Source organism: Strongylocentrotus purpuratus, unplaced genomic scaffold (assembly GCF_000002235.5).
Source record: "Strongylocentrotus purpuratus isolate Spur 01 unplaced genomic scaffold, Spur_5.0 spur5_scaffold_5, whole genome shotgun sequence".
NCBI classification, from domain to species: domain Eukaryota; kingdom Metazoa; phylum Echinodermata; class Echinoidea; order Camarodonta; family Strongylocentrotidae; genus Strongylocentrotus; species Strongylocentrotus purpuratus.
The window spans coordinates 8,222,082-8,245,184 of record NW_022145611.1 but is presented as its reverse complement, the minus strand read 5'-3'; the positions used below and the strand labels follow the sequence as shown (position 1 = coordinate 8,245,184).

The window sequence follows — 23,103 nt, the reverse complement described above, 5'->3', positions numbered from 1 at the left end:
AACAATTGCAACTCTAACAAAATTCATTACTTCAACTCTGAAGTTCTTAACCAAACAATTAAACTATTAAACTAACCTTTAATGACATAAAACCCAACTGCAACCCTATCCTGTACCCTACCGGTATTTCTTTGACAAAATAAAGCCCACAGTAATTGCTGCTGGAGTGAATGTCGGGTCACTGTTTATTCAAGTTCATACATTTAAAAAAAAAAACAATATAGGGGCATTTACACTGCAAGCAAAAACCATCAGTTTTTCTCACCTTCGCTCTCAAAAGTCAAAACACCACTACATTATTTTGATTTTTAGTCATGCAACTCTCCTCGCATCCATGCTAAGGCCATTTAAAAAAAATATACATGTTTAGCGTCCCCGCCCACTTCCTTTTGGGGGGCCGCCTCCTATTTTTTTTTGAAATTTTTTTTTTCAAAGAAAAAAAACATGAAAAACACTGCTAAAATGGCTCTATTTCTGATTTAAAAAAAAAAAATTGTCGGCGGCCATCTTGAAAAAAAATAGCCCTGACTGTCAGGGAAAATGTACCGAGCGGCCATTTTGAGCGGCCATTTTGAAATAAAAAAAACAGGACGCTAAACATGTTTTTTTTTATTTGGCCTAACGCACGCAGAACGGTGACAAGTGGCGCCTATGCACAACTCATAAAATAACAAAAACAGACGTTTTTGGTGGGATTTTCCATTTAAAAGTGTGTTAAACTTAAGAGGGTAGTTTAAAAAAAAAAAAGTTTTCAAATGAGTTTTTCTGCAATGTAAATGGGGCCTTGTGTCCTATATGACATTAGCAGGTTTAATAATGCAAGATCTACATTGTAGCTTGCATTGTTTTACCCTGAAGTTGTTGACTCAAACATGATCATACTTGGAACGGCCCCCACGGTGCCCTCTATCTATGACTCATAGATTTCCTACTATCAAGACGATAGGGTTCCTTGCTAGTTTCTCAAACAACATGTGACCCGTTTTCAGATTGAAATAACGGGCTCGATCTAGATTAGGCAGCCAACTACAGTACAGTGGATATCACAGCTACTGTAATGACCAGAAACTTTCATATGCATGCATGAACCTTTGTGAATTTTGAGAGTGGTCCACATACATTTTAATGTCGCGCAATGATCAAATTACAACAGTGAATTATACAACCTGCTGAAGTTTCAGCCACAAAACTATAACGGTCATTAAGAATTTGCAAAAGTGTCAAACTTTCATGTGGAGAAAACTTTCTGTTTTTACTGTACTTGAAGGCCTGTTTAGGAGTTAAAAACTTGCTTGCATGTAACAGTGAACCGGTATACAAATACAACAACAACACTCATGATCATATTTAAAATGTAAACAGGGGTAACATGTACACAGAAAGAATGTCAAAACTTCATTCCGGATCCCAAGAAAACAAATTACCGGTAGTGTGGAGCCATGCCTTCAAGTACAAGTACATGGACTGTATACTTGGAAGAAAGTTAAAAGAAATGCAGATCGATTTACCAAGGAGTTTTAACTTCTTGGATTTACAAAGTACATGAAGATGGAACATGATGAAGGTATACATATTTGTTTATGTAGAGTACGACAGGATTCTTAGAAAAGCTGTAAACAAAAAAAATGTAATGTGTTTAACATGATGCATACAGCAGTGTCTGCTACCCATAAAACAAGAGGCCATTTACAGGGAATATTAAAGGTAAGTTCATCTGAAACTTTAAAAAAAATTATTATTATTGAAAAAATATACCCCAATAATCGTAATAATAATAGGCATTTCTATAGCACCGTCTATCTAGAAAATCTATTCCGAGGCGCATTTATTATTACCCCGGCATTAGCCTAGCTGCCGTATACAGCGCTTCAGCATTTCAAGGAAATAATTCCTGCCAGCTAGGTACCCATTTACATCACCTGGGTTGAGTGTGGCAAATGTAGATCAATGTCTTGCCAAAGGACATTAGCGCCGCGGCAGGACTCGAACCGTGGACATTGTGATCGACAGTCAGACGACGTATCCACTCGACCACGACACCTCACAAAAGGATCCATGCAGATCTCTCTAAATTAATTTGGTTAAATCTAGCCCTTGCCTCCTTACATGTACACGTTAGTCATTCTAATGAGGTGATCCAATATCAAAAGCAAAGAAAGCAACTTTTTGTACTTTTGAATGCCTGGTAAGTGCCTGGAGAGTGTTAAAAACTACCTTTAATTAAACATGTACTGTTTATGTAAAGAACTTTATATAAGTTGAAAATAATGGGGCATGAAAACCAAACAATAGTCAATAGATGTAAAGAGGAACTATTTTTTGGTAATAGGATTCCTTTAAAAACCACTCTGGATCTGCCATAAGAAAATTAGAAGATGATAACTGTTATGGGGAATTGTGGGATTCCCCAAGATCTCTTCTTACTTGATACAGCCAGGCTAGTATTGTGAAAAGCAACCATTATAATACTGCGTTCATAAAACTCTTTGAAGCTAGAATCAGGAACATGAAATGCTCCAATTTGAAACACATCTTCACATTATGGGGTTAAGAGTTCACAGGTCCTTTTTCGCCGCAGAATCGGGTTAAATACGCGGTTTCGCACACATCATACACAATGCAATACTTGGTAGTCTGTAGCAGTGTTTTTATTTTTGCCCGAAATGTTGCCTAAGCAACAGCTTAATCGATCTTATCACGTTCTGATACTATCCTGAAAATCTTCATTCAGGGTCCCTGTAGGGGCTAGTCTACAACCAAATTAGTTCAGACCTTGCAGTATATATGTTATAATTTAACATAAGGTCTGTGCTTGCAGAATAACCATGTGCTTTGATATACAATGTAAGAAGAGAAAATATCAAAAGGTCTGGGTGCGATACAGTACTAGCTTAAAAATCGATGAAGATTTGCTAAATTACTATCATTTTTTAGGTAAACTTCAGGTAAATTTATAAGAATATTGATGAATTTTGGTATCGGTTTGTAGAAAAAAAAGTGTTCCTCAAGAAAATTACGAATATTTTGTTTGGTCCGTTTGTTTTTGTTTTTGTTGTTTTTTTTTTCCCTTTTTTTTTCCCCCTGTTTTTTCCTGTACGAAATGTTAAATTGGGGATGCGGCCTATGCGGCGCTGCGGCCTTATAGCCGGCAAATACAGTAATTTAAAAGTATTCCATGGTTGCATTCAAGAACTCAATTCTGAAAGCATGAATTCTCAATTCTGCAAAATCTTGTTTCAAAAGCATCATTTTCTCTGTTTGAGATTGACAATTCTAAACATGTTTCTTAAATTACATGAACATGGATATCAAACAAAACTAAAGCAATGATATCTTGGCTAAAATAGGGTTTTTATGAACGCAGCCTAAATGGCACCCATCAATCTTTGTGCTAATACTAATTTACAGCCATTACGGAGCTCAATGGAGGTTGGTGAGATTAGCTGTTACATGGTGAATCCTACTTATCACAAATTTACGACACTATACAGGAAAAAAGGTAGGGGAAGATCAAATTGAAAACGAGGACAGAAAGATAGAGAGACGTTGTGATGCGTTCATCAAAATTTGATGGTACATTTACGTTTCATACAAACACTGTTTTATGAAGAATAAAAAAAAATACAATATAAAGAAATGGGGCAAGCACCATATTTGGTCTATTTTTTTCTTGCTTCTTCTAAATGGATATTTAGAAGAAGAAAGAAAAAAGTGTATATATACACCTTGTTAAAGTTAATAGTTCTTTTGCAATTTAACTTAATATTGTGTTTACCTTGATAGGGGGCCTCATTTACAAGTACAAGTTGCTTCTACGGGGTACTGGCCTATTATGTATTCCATATTTATGATCTGTAGTTGTTGTATGATCCCAAATAAACTGAATGAATTGACTACGATCTACAGGTTCATAAAAAACCTATCAGAAAATTATCCTTACCACAGGAATTTGTTCTCCATCGTGAGGAGAAAAAATTCATCTTTTTGTAAAGACTGAATGATTTTTTTTTGTATAAACCCAGAGACATAACAGTATCTCTGAAAATAAGAACTAAATTTTGTGGCTTTTTAAAAAGGAGTTGTACTGGTAAACAAAGAATTGGAGATGTGCACGATAGATAGTAAAGGGAAAAAAAGAACAATTTCTATCAACACTTGCCTGCGGTGCTTTTTTCTAGAAACTTTGTGACCCCTTCTTTGCTTCTACCTTTCAAAAGAGGGCAGTCTGGGGAGTCATCAATTTCAGGTCATTTTTCTTGAGGACTTGTTTTCAATTTTTACAATAAACATAAATGCCTGGGGTATTTGAAACATCCATTTAGATAGGTAGATGCCCTCAAGTAAATTTCATTATTTCTTCACAAATTGTAATCAGATCTATAGAAATTGCATTTGGTGATAATCAGATAATATCAAAGTGACATATTATAGTAAACATCATCATATTTTTATTATATGTATATCATCTACTGAGAGCCAGAAGGACATTAAATCTCCATGAATAATATTGTTGAATGTCCTTTTTGCTTTAAGCAGATGATATTCTTTAGAGGGGTGTTGTTTGCTCGATCCGTCGTCTCATTTCTTCGTCTTGTATTCTCTTCTTCAATGACAAAAACCCAGTTTCTCATCAAATAAAGAATGACGTCTGCTCTCCTTTTCGTCTCAAAGTGATTAATCTCAACACATGTACACACACTCGATACGATTGTCCTACATCTACATACATTGATTGAAAAGGGTGCAAAAAGTTCCATCAAATTATACTTTGTAACTGAGCCAGAATAAAAGGTTGTTGGGTTTTACAAAGATACAGTACTTGATCTAACAAATTATCTTCAATCACATTTTTTTTCTTCCTTTATGCACTTTCTCTATGGGGTATCCATAAATGTTTAAAATGAATTACATGTACTGGTATATACACTGTAGATGTAGACACATAATCCATGCACATTTACATGTACATGCAGGAACCGGTTATACCTTTCAGACAAGTGCCAATTCATTAATATCATAATTGATATTTGTCGATATGAGGCACATTAAGGGTAATTGACTGGGTGGATATGAAAAAACACTTCCCGGAATTGCCGCCTGTACCCATACATGGGGTCACTAAAGGTTATACGAAAGGTGAGTGACACAGCAATGGGGCTCTTCCAAGAAATCTCACTTTGGTTATTAACAAAAGCAAGAGGGAGGAACATAGTACGTGGGTGTTGCATTGGAGAGCATGATACCGTTGCAAAGGCAGGAAGGAAGGGGAGATGAAAAATTCATTTTAATATCTAATATGTGGTTTTAGGGTCCAGTAGTTTTGATCAGGTAGTTTTGACTCATATAGATTGCTATCTGTCTTCATAAATTGACAAGAGCATACACACATGTGCTATTAAGGAGTGCTTGAAGTTCTGTTTAAATGTATAACCGTAATAATTCTACAAAGTTATTTGCCTTATATCTTTTAGACTGGACAAGACATATTCAAGCATGTATAGCTTTACACATTAGCTCCCCAAACAAATTCTTTTACTATTTACAATATTAATTTATACAACATTTTAAATACTCAAATCTAGAAATTAAGTTTCATTAAAAAATTTAGAAGAACTACATGTACAGTACATATCACCAAACCCTACACGCAGTTTCTCGCCCAGATCTTGAAAAAAAATAGGAAGTTCACTACTTGCTCAGTCATTCAGTGATTTTTTTTCCAATATTCACACAAATCCCTTCCTGCTATTTGCAATCAAAGATTTTTTGTAGAATTTCATTTTTTTCATAAAAAGCAGAGAAAGAAAAAAAAAGAGTTGAAATTAGAACAATACAATATGAATTTGCTACTGTGTCTTTCAGATTTCCATGGATTATAAAAACAAATGGCAGGCAAGAACAAGAACCTAGGAGTCTAAACCACTTCCAAGGCCTTGTGTAACTTCCCGAAAACATTAGATTACAGTAACTTGGCCGTAGTATAAACATCACGACTACATTCAATTTGCATTTCTAGCTAGCTTCGATTCAGCCTTCACCTTGAATGTGCCCTCGAAGACTTCCTCCAAACAATAACAGGTGTGGAATAAATTTGAAACAGAGAGGACCAGCGATTGATGCTGTCACTTGTAAAAGGTCTGGGACACTCAATGAATCATAACAATAACAACAACAACAACACCAATCTGGTTGACATTGCCAAGAGCTACACAAATTAAGACGTAAAACATGTACATGTACAGAGGAAGGACTAATGAACACTCACAGCTAGACTTGCATTCACACAACCAACATGCATCATATAGCTACATGTATACGTTGTATAAAGAAACGCCTGTTTGAGCATTATTTTTAACATAAACTTAATAAAGAATCATGGCTGGCTCAAGTATGAACGTCAAATCGTACAAAAATCATATACTGTACGTACAGTCATGTAACTGGCCGGGGCTGATTATGAGTACACGCTATTAACGATTGCCCAGCTGTCATGTCAACTGACCTTGTCATAAATTAGTGTCATTATTTGATGTTATTTTCTAGTCTGTAGGCTTCTTTCATTATACGATGAATCTTAATCAATGTTACTTTATACGATTTTCGTATACATTTCCCAGGCTGAACAGGCCATTGATTAACTTTTCTACTCATACATCTGGCTTTTTTGTATGGGGGGGGGGGGGGGGGAGGGGGGAGGGGGGAGGGGCTATGAATCCATAAGTGATTAAGCCAAACCACGGAATATGGAATGATTGAACGAGTGGTTAAATACGCTGAAACAAAGGCTTACAAACAAAGACTGTTGATTGATATGCCATGATAGCTGGCTTGTATACATGTACACCCTGTACGTGTGTCTTACCTCCTGTTCCTAACACCTTCAAGAGCTCAAAGTTCTCTCGCCCCACCTTCTCCGCATGTCCTGTTAGGTTAGCTACAATCACAAAAAAGAAATAAAGACAAAAATAAGGAAAACATTATCAACACAATGGCATGTTATTGAACCATGTTATTCATAGCTTTTGGAGCCTTCAGCACCAGGCAGTAAATCAATTTATATTGATATTGTATGGAATAAAGTGTATCAAGTGATGTGGTACAGACTTGCAGGCAAAAATCAATCACTCATTATTCAAAAACCGTCTTGTGTTTATGGATATTCTTAAGTTCAGAGCTAACTCAAGGCATGGCATAAATTTTATTTTTTTGTTTGTTCGTTTGTTGGAGGATGTTGAAGGGTTTCAGGTAGCTCAGCAAAATGTTATGGCATGAAAAGCAGCTTTCGGGATGCAAAAATCATACCCGAGAATTGTTGAAATCGCTACGATGTGGAGCTGGTGAACATATGCATACATGATACGATCTTGATTACCGGTAGGCTTAATGTTACCTCAACTTACATTCAGATAAGTTAAAGGAAACCAAAACCTTCATACTAAGTTACTTTTATTGTAAAGTTTAAGATATTTGAAAAATATCAGTGACAATTTGAACAAAATCGGGCAAGGAATAAGGAAGTAAGAGCTTTTTGAAATGACTAGTCACTAGAGGGCGGTATTCAATTTGATGACATCATCTGTGAACAACTCTCCATGCCTTTTGTACATCAAATTTCATGTTTTTCCTTCTTTCTTGTGATTGAGATAATGTACTCCCCTGAAAGCAAGATATAGAATGCAAAATGATATTCTACTTCACATGTTATGAAGTCGGATCAAGAACACAAATAAATACGAAGAAAACAAAAAAATTGTGAAATTTTATGTACAAAAGGCATGGAGAGTTGTTCAAGGATGATGTCATCAAATTGAATACCGCCCTCTAGTGACTAGTCATTTCAAAAAGCTCTTACTTCCTTATTCCTTGCCCGATTTTGTTCAAATTTTCACTGATTTTATTCAAATCTTTCAAACTTTACAGTAAAAGTAACTTAGTATGAAGGTTTTGGTTTCCTTTAAGAAAGAACTTCTCATGAGCAAATAAAACAAAACTATTATGCCTTCTATGTTCCGGACACGTCTCTATGTGCAGCTACATTTTGCTAAGCTGCTTTAATAAAATGTCTGCAGAAGAAAATAAATCTCATTATTTTTCTTTTTAAATATCCCAGGCTATTTTAAGCTTGAAAAGCCGTTCACATCAATTCCCCCATCTTCGCCTTTTACATAATGATGTTTCTTCATGGAAAATGTACCCTATTGAACTTTCAGTTCTGGTTCAATGGATTATATTACCTCATATACATGTACATATACATGAGAGCAAACAAAACAAATGTGGTGCATTAAATATCATGTCACCTACTTAATAGAACAAAGGAAAGATACATCCAATCAAAAGTAAACCACAGGAAATATGAACTCTTGTGGACACATTCATTAGAATTAATTATTTACTCTATTACATGGAATTGTCAACAGTGTGGTTCCTAAGAAAACACTACACATGACAAAAACAAAACCACAATGTAATCTGGTTTCAAGTGCCGGGTAGAATTTTTTTTTCTTGGTATAGATTCATGTTTACAAAATAATATCTCATATCTGTCTGGACAGATCACAGATGATCCTGTGGAGATCCACCTGTCTGTATGTTTGTCTGTCTATTTGTGTATGTCTGTGAATCTGTCTGTCTGTCTGTCTGTCTGCCTATATACAGTACATGTATCTAATGTACGTCTGGGACTCTGGATACCTGTCTGTTTCTCTGTCTGTCTACATATATATGCGTACACTCTAGATCTGTTTTACTCTCAATGTCTACATGTCTCTGTGTCTGTGTCAACATTACCTACATGTATAGAAAAAAAACAAGATTTTCTGCAAGAAAAGAACCTTCACTCAGCAGAACAGTTCACGTTTACAAACCAATACAATATTCAACCACAAAAACGTTCACTCTAAACTCTTTCCAAATACTTTTAATAGGGTGGGGAATTATGAAAATAATAATTTCATCCTTGACACCAGGCCACATGAACCAGGCCACACATGACACTGATACAAACAAACACTTCCTGTGTGACGGACCTATTCCCAGGCTTCCAGCACACGCTTTGTGTGAGCTCACCACACCTGTGACAAAACAGATGGGTGGGGCACTCATACACACACTCACACTCAGATAAACAACCTTAAATTATTGTTGCCATGGGAACCTTTACTACTACTAGCAAAGCCACTGGAAACCTTGCTTAATGTGGATAAGTTATGAACTGATACATTTTGTATCATGTGATATTGTTCCTTCTTGGTAAGGAATGTGTTACGTGTGAATCGACCGGTACAGATATGTATTTAAAGTTATGGACACCTTTTTTCTGAGAGTCTACTTGTTATTTTATACTTGTTATCCTATTACAAAATCTCATATTTCAATAGATAAAAATGAACATACCGTAACATGTAGTTTGCATTGGTTATTGGTAACTAGACGTACAATTTATGTTGAACAAGCCACTGGCACCCAATAGAGTGGTCCCAGTTACCATTTTACAATAAACATGTAGAAACTTGAAGACATAGTTGTACATGTGTGAACTGGTCTTTTAGATAGCTGCATGTGACAGCTTCAAACTGTGAAGGAATTTGACATGATATCTACAATAACCACAGATAAAGCAGACATAAATTTCTAGCAAAGTGTAGATGGACTCTGACAAGTACAATCAATGCAGAAACATTGTTATAGAGACCTTTTTCAATCTTAATCAATATCATCAGTACTTTAATATACCATAATCCAGAGTATTTTAATAGTAAACATTAAAACTAACTAGAAGACTGTTGAAAATCAATAACCGATATTATCAAAGTCATGCCTCAGAGATTTTCCAGCCCAAACAATACCATTAAACAGAACATGTACATTCGTTGCATTTTACAAGGAATGTATAAATGAAAACTATATACCGGTACATGCACAGGTACATGTATACTTTCATTCTCAACCTACTTCTGTATTGATCATATCGCTTTCATAGATCCGGCTGTGGTCATACATGTAGTACTGGCCAATAATTCTGATGGGATAGTGGGACCAACTCAGTAGGCCTGTCTTCATCAGCTCGAGTTTGCCAAATAACCCGCTATTCAAACTTTCCCCATTGCAAATTAGCCAGTTAATTTGCGTCTCCATCAGCCCTCAGTTGAAATTAGCCGGATATTTGGTTGAGAAAATATCCCAAGAAATTTAAGTCTTGTTTGCAAAATATTCCGCTATTTGGGAAATAGTGAGCTAATTTGCGCCCGTCCGAGTTACATGTAGTTTGTGATGAGCCTATCAGTCTATTCCGAGTCTAAAAATAGTGGGTTATTTGGCAAACTCGAGCTGATGAAAACGGGCCTAGTGAAGAGCCACTGGCTGCTTCACACCATATGGCATATTGAATAATCAGTTTTTTAACCTTGACCTGAACTGTTTCAGAGCACTTCGGAATTTGTCTGTAGATTTGAAATGAACAGCATAATGTACATTTAGTTGTTTTCATGATATCTCACAAGAAACATCCATAAAAATTTGTCTCAACTTCCTGCGCAAGTAGTTTTTCATTATTACTGAAACCAAGATCCATTCTTATACAAAATTCCACATACCAGGATAAACTGTCTTTATATTGGTTTCAATTAATTAAACCCATCAGGAATAAAACTATGAGTACTCAAACTTATAAAGCAAATGTTGCCATCTCTATGCACCAGAACATGCACTTAAAACATGAAGGGTCCTACATGTAGTTAACAATCATTTATCCATCCAATCCGGGAATTTATAGAGCGCCGATATCTAGTTGCCTAATCAATGATAATGCTGAGTTTATATTACATCCTGTATGTAATGTGTTTGAGTCGCATTGTTGCATTGATGCATTGATGCGTTGATGCGTAAATTGAAAACATGCCCAGCAAGTCCGGTTTGCACGGCATAACAAAGGTCGAGCTTCATTTCAAGAAAAATCAAAAGCTAACAATTGTCACACCTTAAGATCAAGCTGCACTCAAATACAATGATATTGAAGGGTTTGAATAAACAATCGAATAAGGATAATCTTGTTCATGTTTGTTACGTGTGGAGGTTGCATTATTGTGTAATTTGAAAACATATGGGTATCATATGATATAATGCTCAGCATGTTAAGGTTAGCTTTTCATAAACAGAGAATTAGCTTTAGAGAAAAACAGAAGAGAGAAGTGTTATAATAATAAAACACTTCTGAATGATCCCATTCATACAATTATACACTCTAATCGCAAATATTTCCCTGATCTACAGTGTAACAAGCATAATAATGCATTACACACAATCCATACAGGTACATGTTATGATTGTGTAAAAGCCATGCCGTGTGCTATCACACGGAAGAGTGATAGAGAGAGAGAGACGACGGAACAAGCCAGCAGGAAAGCATCCAACTTTCCCAGGGTTGCATGTGAGCGTTATTGTCTGTATGCTTCCAGGGTCCTAACTGCCACAACGTAGACTGTGTGGGATTGAGTGACCAGTTATACAGAACAAGAGACAAAATTGCCACGATCTCTTCTCTTTCCAGGGGCTTCCGGGGGGGTTTTCTTACCAGTGCCAGGGGCCTGGGGCATGTTGCCCTTGGGAGATCGGGGAGCATCCCTGGCCGGCCATGTTTTGACACATTACCCTTGATGGATTAGCACGTTCTATTATTGTAGGATTCTGGCATTGGGGCATTTAATGTACCGGTAATCAGGTTTCATGGTTACTTCTTCTCCATACAATTTGCATGAATGTTGTGACCTTTGACCTCTCTCATGACCTTGTCTGTCTGGTCGATAGATGATGCATTGTTTCGAATAAAGATCCAAATCACATTACGAATGGTTTGCACCAATGTAAAAATAATGTCTCAGTTTGGATTGGCGTATAGATATACAGTACATGTACACATGTTAAAGGGATCGTTTAACAGTGTTAAATCTGAGATATACGGCCCTACAGTATGTGTTATCAGTGTCTGTGATATGGTGTAATATTGAAGCCCTAAAAAATTAGGCTTCAAAATGATCAAGAAGTGCCTCAAAAAAGTAAAAACCTTTGAGTGACCGGTTTTACCATACTCGTTTTCCCCAATAGACTGTAGTGTTATGAAAACCGTTTGGCAAACGGTTTTCAAAATTTGTAATTCCAATCATAAATATCTTGATAATCACACAGGCGATCGGCTCGTAAAAGTCATGGAGTTCCTGACTAACCTAAAGGTTTATAATTATCATTGCAGCATGAGCTAAATCCAGGATTTTGTTTCAGAATCATAAGCAATGTTACCGGGTCCCTGTAAGTACACAAGAGAGATCTCAACAGCAATTATTTTTATACTCTAATTATTTCAAAAGTGTTTTTTTCACAAGAACCCATTTGGTGGTTTACTGGCACGCTTTAGAGCTTTGCAGAGCTAAACAGCTCTCTGCTACTGTGGATTTTTAAATTTTGTGTTATTTATTTTGAACCTGGATTGTTTGCAGAGCTCTTGTTCTTCCCTAACGACTATGGACAGCCTGGGCAGGAGTCTATTAACACTATATAGCTTCCTCTGTGAGCTGATTGTGAAATAATTTCTACAAGGTACATGTACAACCGTACAGAAGAGCCATACTTAATCAGGGGAGACCCAAATAAACGTGCATAGTGCAAGTCTTCAGGCTGGTGAAGACGCACCGTACAACTAAGCTGGATATCTTGCCAAATAGCGGGATATTTTTGCGAACTATCCCAAGATATCTTGGGATGATCATTATCTCAACCAAATATCCCGCTAATTGCAACTGCGGGCTGATGAAGACTATAATTTGTGATCGGGATATTTAAAATAGCGGGATATTTGGCAATCTCGAGCTGATGACGACAGGCCTAGTGGGAATTTGCCTCCTGTGCCTCTCTATGATGAACCTGACAATCTCCTGGCATTGGTCCAGTTCATCACTCCAGCGAGACGCTACATGTTCTGTACCTAGCACTCTTGTGTCTTTACACTCATGAAAGAAGACACATGTGTACTGTTACCATGTTCACGGCTACACAGTCAAAGTCTGGAGGAGGGTTTGGAGCCGTAGAGTGACTCCGAAGCAGATCCGGAGTGAGTGCGTATGGAGCAGCTCTGCAGCAAGCTTATATGGGTCCTGACACCATCCATATCATGGTAATAATAACATTACGCTTTTTATATAGCGCCCAATACATCGATACAACGATGTGCCTATTTTTTACAGATATATTATTACCCGGTCGTCGGATTCAGGCTTACCCGCACACAATGTATGCACATTTTCCACTCCCTGGGGAGCATTCCAGCCAGTCGCCATTTTACAACTGCACACTTGCTCATCCAACCACATGAACTTTCGCATCCTACCGGGTACCCATTTTAACACCTGGGTGGAGAGTAGCAAGTGCAGGTAAATATCTTGCCAAAGGATATTAGTGCCGTGTTGGGATTCGAACCTTCGGCCTTCCCATCTCCAGTTACATGTAGGCGCCTTAAATCACTCGACCACGACACTCCCACTTTGCATTTCATATCTCAATCTGCCAGAGTACACCATATCTGCAACACACATTTTTGTCCATGGTTCGCAACTTTGTACACAAGGCAATGCCTTATTAATCTACAATTTGTTCAATTCAATTTAATTCCATTTAATTTATTCAATTAATCCATGCTTTCTCATTTGTTTGTCCTGCCAACCGCAAAAATTCTATGAAGGTGAGTTCAAAAGGAGATATTTTGCACACCATTCAGCAGTGAGGATGCTATTCATAATCATATTAGGGGAAATTCCCTTCTAGTTTGAACCCTCGTCACACTTAACTTTCCGCTTGAAGCGAGTCAGAAATCCAGCCTGACAAAGGGAGACTGATGCTGATACCTACATGTACATGTGTATTAGCCTAATGTGTATGTATAGGTTTAATTTCTTAAAGGGAAATCCAACCTTGAAAGGGAAATCAGAAAGGAAAGCAGGAATATCAGAAAAGTAGACTGGTGAAGGTTTGAATGAAATTAGACATAAAGTGAGAAAGTTATGGATTTATACGGTTGTAATTACTGTATTTGTATGGGAACTAAAAGTTGGCTGAATCAGTAGCTGTGATGAAGTGCCGGACAACTTTCTCACTGATGGTTGCAATGCACAGATCAATGACTAAAATGTCTATTATTCAGGATAGTATTATCATTCAAAAAGCACCTATACAAATATGCTACACATGTTTCAGGAGTGTCCCAAGGGAGAAGGCACTTCATAGAAGAGGAGAGAATTAAATTCTATTTTTGTACATGACAACAGGGGAATAGTCTATAACTATGTCACAATCCACGATCAAATTTGAGATTTGCATAACAATGTATGTGTATATCTAACTATTATTATTGGTCTAATTTATTTGAAACTTTCTCTATTCTGTTTCTCTTACTTTTCTGCTTTTATACAAACAAATATATTACAAAGATAGGATTTTTCTAAGTGTTGCCCCCCCCCCCCCCAACTGAGTCCATATTCAATTCTAGTTGGCATTGAATATGACAGGGTAGTAGATCCTTCTATGAAAAGCAATCCATTTGTGTATTAAAGTGTTCTGAAATTTGGCATACAATGCAATCCATTAAATGTCAATTGAAAGGACTGCAAGGGTCACAAAATCAATCTTAGGCAACAAATAATGAAACACAACAAAGATTCTTATCCAAGATCTTAGATCAACCTTCATTACACAATACCAATGTCCTTGGGTTCTATTCTAGAGATCTCACAGCATGGCACCTGCATATTTACGAAGCTACATCCATCATGAGTACTCCCACACACTTAAATGTTACAGATCTTGAAACAAAAAGCTAAAAATATTTATTTAATTATTTATTCCGTTTTATTTAAACAGGGTAGCCCTGTCAGTATAAATCAAAGTACTGTTTCCCAGGGGGCCCTGTAAACAAAAGCAACATGAAGATACAAACTATTTCACACCCCTTCCATCAGGAAAATGTTCTCATAACTGCTGACTGGGGTAAACAACCTAATCAGAAATATGCAAGGAATTTATACGTATTGACAGTGTGAATATAACCTTCATGTATCCACTACAAATAGTTTCTAAGCATATGACAATACTCCAAAACACTCAATTTCTTGAAGGGCAACCCAACCTTTGTAGTAAGTTTACTTGTATGAAAAAAAATAAGAGAAACAACATGGCCAAAGCTTGAAATAAATTGGAATAATAATAAGAGAGTTAGTTTGAATATGAAAATGTCAAATTGGCAGGTTGGTCAGTGGATGGTGACCATTGTCATGGGCAACTCTCTTGTTTGTTGTGTACAAATATATCACATTCCCCCCCCCCCTCTCTTAATTAAGTGGCTTCGCCCTTATTATTTTATTATCTAGGCCCTCCAAAAAGAAAAGACCCTCCTGTCCATTTATGTGTTTAAAGTTTAAACAAATTGTAAAGTTGTCTGGCTCTACTGTATGTCACTGTGAAAATACAGATTCAGCCTATTTTTCTTTTAATTGTTTGTCCCATTTCATTGAAACTTTCTTCAGTCTGCTTCTCTGATTTTCTGCTTTCTTTCACGGTTGAATTTTCCTTTCAACCACATCAAACTTTCTGCCGGTTTAGAATAATTGGAGTACTTTATTGGAACTGTGAAAAAAAGAATTTGAACTTCCAGCTACTCCTTGTTTCATATGTTTTTTCAAAGACCTTCAATTAAAATATGAGTATGGTCAGTACCTTGACAAATATCCTGGCTGTCCAATTGGTTGTGTGTTTAAATGTACAAAAAGATTACTGTAGTACCAAGGATCTACATGTAATACAAACTACGGTAGTCTCGGGTATTCTGAAGTTCAGTTCTAACTCAAGGCAGGAATAAAAGTTATTTTTCTTTGTTTGTTCGTTCATTTGTTTGAGGATGCTCAAGGGTTTTAGGTAGCTCAACGAAATGTACTGGCATGAAAAGTTTGTGTCCGGAACGCAAAATGCATGATTTTTTTAACCATCATTTTATGATGCAGGCGATGTACATGTAGACCCCCTTCGTTAAGATGTGGAGCTGGTATTACATTTAATATCTCAGTTAGGTTCAGATATCTTAAAGGGGAAGTCCACCCTGAAATTAAGTTAGTTTTAATATGAGTAGAAAAATTAGAGAAACAAGTCAGTGAAAGTTTGAGCAAATTCCGATTAAAAATAAGGAAGTTAGGATTTTCGAAGTTGTGATCAATCAAACACAAATTGGCAACTCTACGACGTATCATGCGAGCTCAACTTCCATTTGCTCGGTACTAAAAAAATCTAAAATTTTCATTTTCCCTCAAGAAAAATTTCAACCATACATGCACCCTAAATATAATAATTGCAAATATGTTTCTATACTCCCCCTGCAAGGAACAAATATATATTCTGTCATCAATAACGAAGAAAACATGATTTTATGGAATATTATGCACAACAAAGTAAATGAAGGAGAGCTTGTATAATAAGTCACAGAGTTGCCAATTTGTATTTGATTGATCACAACTTCAATAATTCATAACTTTCTTATTTTCATTCAGAATTTGCTCAAACTTTCACTCACCTGATTTTCTTATTATTCTGCCTCTATCGAAACAAACTTATTTGGGGGGTGGACTTTCCCTTTAAAAAAGAAATTCTAATAAGCAAATAGACCAAACTGTTATGCCTTTTGTGTTCCGGACACGTCTTTTCATGCAACTTCATTCTGGTTCTGGTTCCATGAATTTCTGTCCTCATAGAGCAAACAAAACTATTGAGGTGCATTAAATGCAGAGTTATGCTCCAAAAGATGTCACCTACTTCATAGAACAAAGGAAAGATACATCCAATCACGAGGTAAACCACAGGAAATATGAACTAGTGTGAACACATTCATTAAAATTATTTGTTTACTCTTGGAATTGTCAACATTGTGGTCTTCAGAAGACCCTGTACATTTCCCCCTCATTTTTTCACAAAATACATTGTTCAAATATATTTTCCATGAACTTGTCCTGCGTTTGTAGAGGACGGAAAGGCATTTCTTTGTTTGAGTTCTGCTTATGGCAAGAATAAAAGCACGGAACAGACAAATACCAAAAAAGATACTCTGAAGCCAAAAGGCATAATGGCTGGTTATGAGATACTGTAAGTCAGAATCTAAAAGGTTACATTAAAATATCAGGATTGAGCACTGGATTAAAGGGGATTGAACACTTCTTACAACAATGGCCTTAACAGGAGAAATAAAATAATAATAAAAGAAACAAAAGTCAATTTGTTGAAAAGTTGAAGTTTGAGATAACCTGGACAAGGGATAATAAAATCATTAATTTGTATAAAATAAGTTGAAGCACTACATATAAATATAATTAATTTCCAACCGGTGCTTCTGCTAAGGTACATGTATATTATGTGTGATGTTACAAAATGTATACCAAGTAAATAAGTAGAGAGCTCTTGATTAATGCATTGTATCTTATTATTATGGATCTTTAGAAAGTTATGAGTGCATTTCACCACATCTCCCTGACAATACAGTTATCTCTGCATAAGTCGAATCTGCTGGGACTGCAAAAAACATAGACAAATCGATTAAAATGAGAAATTTGACTTGCATGTGGGAAGTATAAATAACACTTATTTTACATTGTTTGGTAAAAAATATTGATTTAATTTAACTTGAGCGACTTTGAGTTATGCAGAGTTAACTGTATTTCTTAAGTTTTTTCAATGAGTATTTTGTGACCTCATTAACTACATGTACCTCTTTACTAGGGTCCTTGATCTAGAAAGATTGGAATCACATCACACAACAGATCTTTCATTCCATTTTCAGTCACTGTGTAATGCCGATGTTATAGAGTAGAGTCTCCGGTTTGCGGCATCGCCCGGTTTGCGGCCAGGGGTATTTGTTTTAAAAATAAAATGAATATGACTCGATAATAATCGTTGAAACCTACCGTGGATTCCACGGTAAGTTCTGCTTTGCCGAAAACGTCCGTAGCAGGTGCTCCTGTCGGTACGGAGTATCCGTCAGCGATGTCGGAAATCTACGGCACCAGTCGCCGATGAAAATTCCAGCAGGTGCTAACTTTTAAGTTAAGAGATCGAGGCATGACTAGATCAATATTGTAGCTCTATTTGTCCGATATTTGTCCGATTGGAGGTGAAATTTGATGTTTTTGTGGAAGTATGATGGCTGTGGTCTGTCTCCTATCGCAGATATTTTGATTGTGCCACCGCATGGCCAGTTGCATGGGGGAGCCGCAAACCGGCACGTAATTACGTGTTTTTTCTGGTTTGCGGCGGGGGGTGTTAATACACACATAACATGCGGGATCGTGTATGATGGAATGTGTGCTGATGTGTGTACCCGCTATGACCCGATAGTTTCTAGTAGTACGTACCCCCGTATGGGATGATCCATTCGAGGAAAAGGTGAAATTGTTTAAAACTTGACAAATTTTCCGTAGCAACAGATAAACATGAGAATTTGGGTTACCCGTAGTAATTTGGTACATGCTTTCATCGTGACGTAGCGCATAAAGCTTTGTGACGTACGCGTGCCGCAAACCGGTACTGCGTGCCCGCAAACCGGGGAACTCGAAGCATTTCGAAACGTGGTCAATGCTGACCACGCTGTGGGTCAGTTAAGTTATTTGTGACTTCTATTTAATAAGTAAGTATATGGACTCTTTATTGAGGGTATAGAAGTATTCTGTGAGTATTCCAATAAAAATAGAATCGGCAGTTCCCGCCGATCGGCCGGAGACCGGAGCCACTACTCTAAACATTAAGATTAATCCTTGAACACTTTAAAACAAGACAAGATAAATAATTTGACCAAAAATTTGAAAACATTGGGACAACTGAAGAATGATGCCCAGGGCCACTCCAGCAAAGCATACATCTACATCTACATCTAAGGTGGTACTGGACAGGACCAATTGGTATATACGTCCAGATTTCCGTGGCATCGCAAACTGTCAACAAACATCACAACTGATGCAAAGTTCAAAAAACAAAATAATAAGGTGCTCATAAAATGAGTGGGTTGTAGGCATCATCTAATTTACAGATGAAGTAGAGCCACATTGACGCTCTATCCCGCCTGTGTACAGCTGGGCTGAGTGGTCATTCTGCATGTACATGTAGCTCCAAACTTTGGTATTGAAGGACTTGGCCGATGTTGACTCTTTGATGATGGTGGCTGGTAGTCGATTCCATTGCTGAATGGTACGAGGATAGAAGCTGTTCTTGTATGCTTCGGTCCTGGCAGAGTAGTTGATGTACTGGCTTGGTCTCTGACTACGGGTGACTGGTCTGTTGGGGTTGTTGGCGACTGGGATAAACTTCTCTGGGATGGTAATCGGGAGTTCATGAGAGTTGATCTTGAACAGCATGGTAAGACGTGCAACTGTCCTCCTATCTTGAAGTGAAGGCCACTTCAGCTCCTGCAGCATCTGGCTGACGCTAGCCGTACGCTGATAGTTCCCTTTCACAAAACGGGCAGCTTTCCTTTGCACTGATTCAAGGGCTGAAATGTGTTTCTGGAAGTAGGGATCCCATGCTGTACACGAATACTCCAAGATTGGCCGTACCAGGGAAGTATAAGCCTGCTGCTTGATCTTCTCAGGACACTTGTAAAGATTCCGTTGAAGGAAGTTGAGCGATTTCCGGGCTTTGCTTGTGACATTGTTGATATGTACACCCCAGTCCATCTTGGAAGAGAATTCCACGCCAAGGTATGGGTGATTGTCAACTTGCTGCAGATCAGCCCCTCTCATGCTGTATGTTGTCTCAATACTGCGACGTTTCTTGGTGATACGGAGTAGGGAGCACTTTGCAGGGTTGAATCTCATCTGCCAATCAAGGGACCAGACCTAGACCTCTAGAGAGTCACTGCTAATGCGTATTGACCTCTAGCACTGCACTGCCACTAGTCTACGTGTTAATAGGCAGCATTTGAATACATTATTTACATGAATAGTCAATACACTTATAACACATAGATGAACACAATCATGCCGATGCGGCTGATCAAAAAGTTTGACAGTGGACTCACAATTTGAATTTTTTTTTGAAAAAATTGTATTTTACTGCTAGAGTCTATTTAAATTTAGGTGTCATCAATCGTCACTAAAGTACCGATTTTTAGTGAAATCAGTTGAGTTTTGTACAGTGGTGTTTGAAATGTTGAGAATCAATAGCACAGCTTTTATTACACAGCCAGGATAGTAATGCACATAGCCTACATGTAACTTACATGTAATGTATGTGTGCCCAGGGTCAGACCCCAGCCAGGCCCAGGGCAGAGCATCTTCTGAAACTTGCCTAGGGGTCTAATGCTGGGTAGATTTCTAACAGTTAGACTTAGAGTCTAGACCTCTACACAAAAATTAGGAAATATAACCAAGGCAATACAAAGTGATGCTGTTTAGTGTTAGGTCAACAATGACTCACATTGTTTTGAATACCCAGGGCCATCGAATAACGAGGCTCTACATGTATCAACATAATAAGAACTGTTCCTGATCCAGTTCTCTTGATCAAGCTGCACATTACGAAACAGGCCTGGTACAGACAGTCGACAGTGCAGTGCAGTGCAGTGCATGCAGCGCGCGAACTGTCTGCACCGATGTTATTGGCCATGGCCACTGCCTGTTTACTGTGAATAAAGCCCGGAAAAATGACCATGTTTAACACTTTTCTAAGCAAATGGATAATACTCACCATGTTTCAGTTCATGCCGAACCATCAGCGTATCTTCAACATAAGCCTGTGCCATTTCCACACTCCGTCAGTAGAACTTAGGGCAAATTTGCCCACTTCTAAGGCCCGAATACTGTTACGAAAAGTTTCACTTTTTCGGGGAAACAATCTAAATAATATTGTTCTCATTATCACCGCAGATGGCGCTAAACGCAGAATGACCATGGTCGACACACTTTAGTGATTTGAGTTAATATCGCAAGGCATCGTAAAAAAGTTTGGTGATTTCAATAAGTTTTGTCATTATATTTTAATTCGAATCGCCAAGTACGTTAAGCAATACGTATATAAATCAATACAAATCAGTATGAAAGAAAATTATGCTATGGAAATAATGGCATGTGGAGCAACTTGACGGCGGGGAATAATTATTTGTTGTAATTTTGTTGGGTGGGGGTGGGGGACAAAAATCTCATCATACATAATTATTTGCAAAATCATAGGGAGTGATTGCTTTTCCCCCCGTATTTTTCATAATGATACAGGATTTTGTGTTTCCTTTTGCTTTATTTAAATGTAGGCTAAATTAGACAATGGTTTATTTTGTTTAATTCTTGTATTTTAAAAAGAGGTTGACTTTCCTTCCTATAGGTTTTGCTTCTAATTGTTGTTCGATTTTTTTTCCTCGTCGTCGCCCTGCCCTAAAATGTTTTAAGATATACCAAATTGTTTGTGAAATGTGTCAAGTATATGAAAAAGATAAAAATATAAAAAGTTCTTCATTTTTTTCTTCAAATGAAATGACGATAATATCGAAAATATGATTAAAGGAAGCCCCGGCCATTTGGCCCCGGCAGTGGGTTTTTTTAAAACCGTGATTACAGTTTTGCACAATACAGAAGCGGCTCCAACTTTTTAACACTGAGAATATTATATATTTTATCAAAATCATATTTTTATGATATTCATGCATTCCCGAAAGATCAAATATTTCTTTATAACCTTCATTTCAACAGCCGACTGTGGGCCTCCATGTAAAAATACAACTTAAGGGAGAAGAATTGCTAGGCATAGTGTGAAGCAAACAACTTGAAAGAAAATTATCATTTTAAAAGTCAGGATCAAACAATCATATCAAGTTGACCTCATTAAGAGCGAAGAACCCTATACAAATAGTCGTAAAAGTAAGATAAAAGCTTACGATTGATAAGAAAGTTATGAATTCATAATCACACTGGAGGTGTATAGTGGTTAATTTCATTCACTGGACTCTCAATCCAAAGGTTGGGGGTTCGAATTCCAGCCCGACTCTAACGTCTTTTGGCACTCTCCACCCAGGTGTGATTGGGTTTCCGGGTATTAAAAAATGCAGGGAACTCAGGAAGAGCAGCATTAATGCTGATGAGGATTCCTTGGGTTAAAAAAATATCATTACAAATGTCTTGCAGCCGATCGAGGGACTCCTCGTGACGTGTTTTTTTGTGTGCTTAAAAGTATAAACACTGACATAAATATCAACATAAAAACTTCGATAGGCTAAGATATGCCGGGGGGGGGGGTCTCTTGCTTATAGCGAGCCAGTATATTGTTATGCAATGCAAGAAGAACTAAGAAGAGGAGGAGGAGGAGAAGGAGGAGGAAGAGGAGGAGGAGGAAGAAAGAAGAAGAAGAGGAGGAGGAGGAGAAGGGGTGGAGGAAGAAGAAGAAAAAGAAGAAGAAGAAGAAGAAGAAGAAGAAGAAGAAGAAGAGGAGGAGAAGGAGGAGGAGGAAGAAGAAAAAGAAGAAGAAGAAGAGGAGGAGGAGGAGGAGGAAAAGAAGAAGAAGAAGAAGAAGAAGAAGAAGAAGAAGAAGAAGAAGAAGAAGAGGAGGAGAAGGAGAAGGAAGAAGAAAAAGAACAAGAAGAAGAAGAAGAAAAAGAGGAAGAAGAGAAGATGAAGAAGAAGAGGAAGAAGAAGGTGAAGAAGAACGAAGAAGAAGAAGAAGAACGAAGAAGAAGAGAAACAAAGAAGAAGAAAAGGAAGAGATCAAGGAGGAGTAAAAGGAAATGAGAAGAAGAAGATGTAGAGGAAATTGAGAAGAAGATGCCAAATAAGTTTTTCTATATAGTTCACAAACCGTCAGGAATTTTATTTGTCATATATTACATATTTGAAAGGCGTTGTAACGATTTAATGCTTATACGGATATTTCATCAAAATAGTTGCAACTTGTTTTTAATAAAAATTGTTACATTCTTTTTCATGTGAAGTCAATTTAAATGGATTGTAAAATTGAAAATGATTTGTTATATTATATTTGTTGTCATGTGATGTTTAACTCCAATGAATAATTGTGAACATGCATAAATAAATTAATAAATTTACGCGT

The 23,103-nt window shown here is 37.2% G+C and overlaps 1 protein-coding gene across 1 annotated transcript in view; it reads right to left on the bottom strand.

The window, feature by feature from the left end:
- Nucleotides 1-20,929, bottom strand: part of LOC581399 (ribosomal protein S6 kinase alpha-5) — a 76,188-nt gene extending 55,259 nt beyond the window's left edge. Inside the window, exons 1-2 of the mRNA XM_030998408.1 lie at nt 20,758-20,929; nt 6,863-6,934 (exon numbers count right to left, since the gene is read on the bottom strand). Coding sequence (XP_030854268.1) covers nt 6,863-6,934; nt 20,758-20,812 — 127 coding nt within the window. The 5' untranslated portion in view covers nt 20,813-20,929. The remainder of the gene's footprint in view (nt 1-6,862; nt 6,935-20,757) is intronic.
- Nucleotides 20,930-23,103: the final 2,174 nt, after the last annotated feature.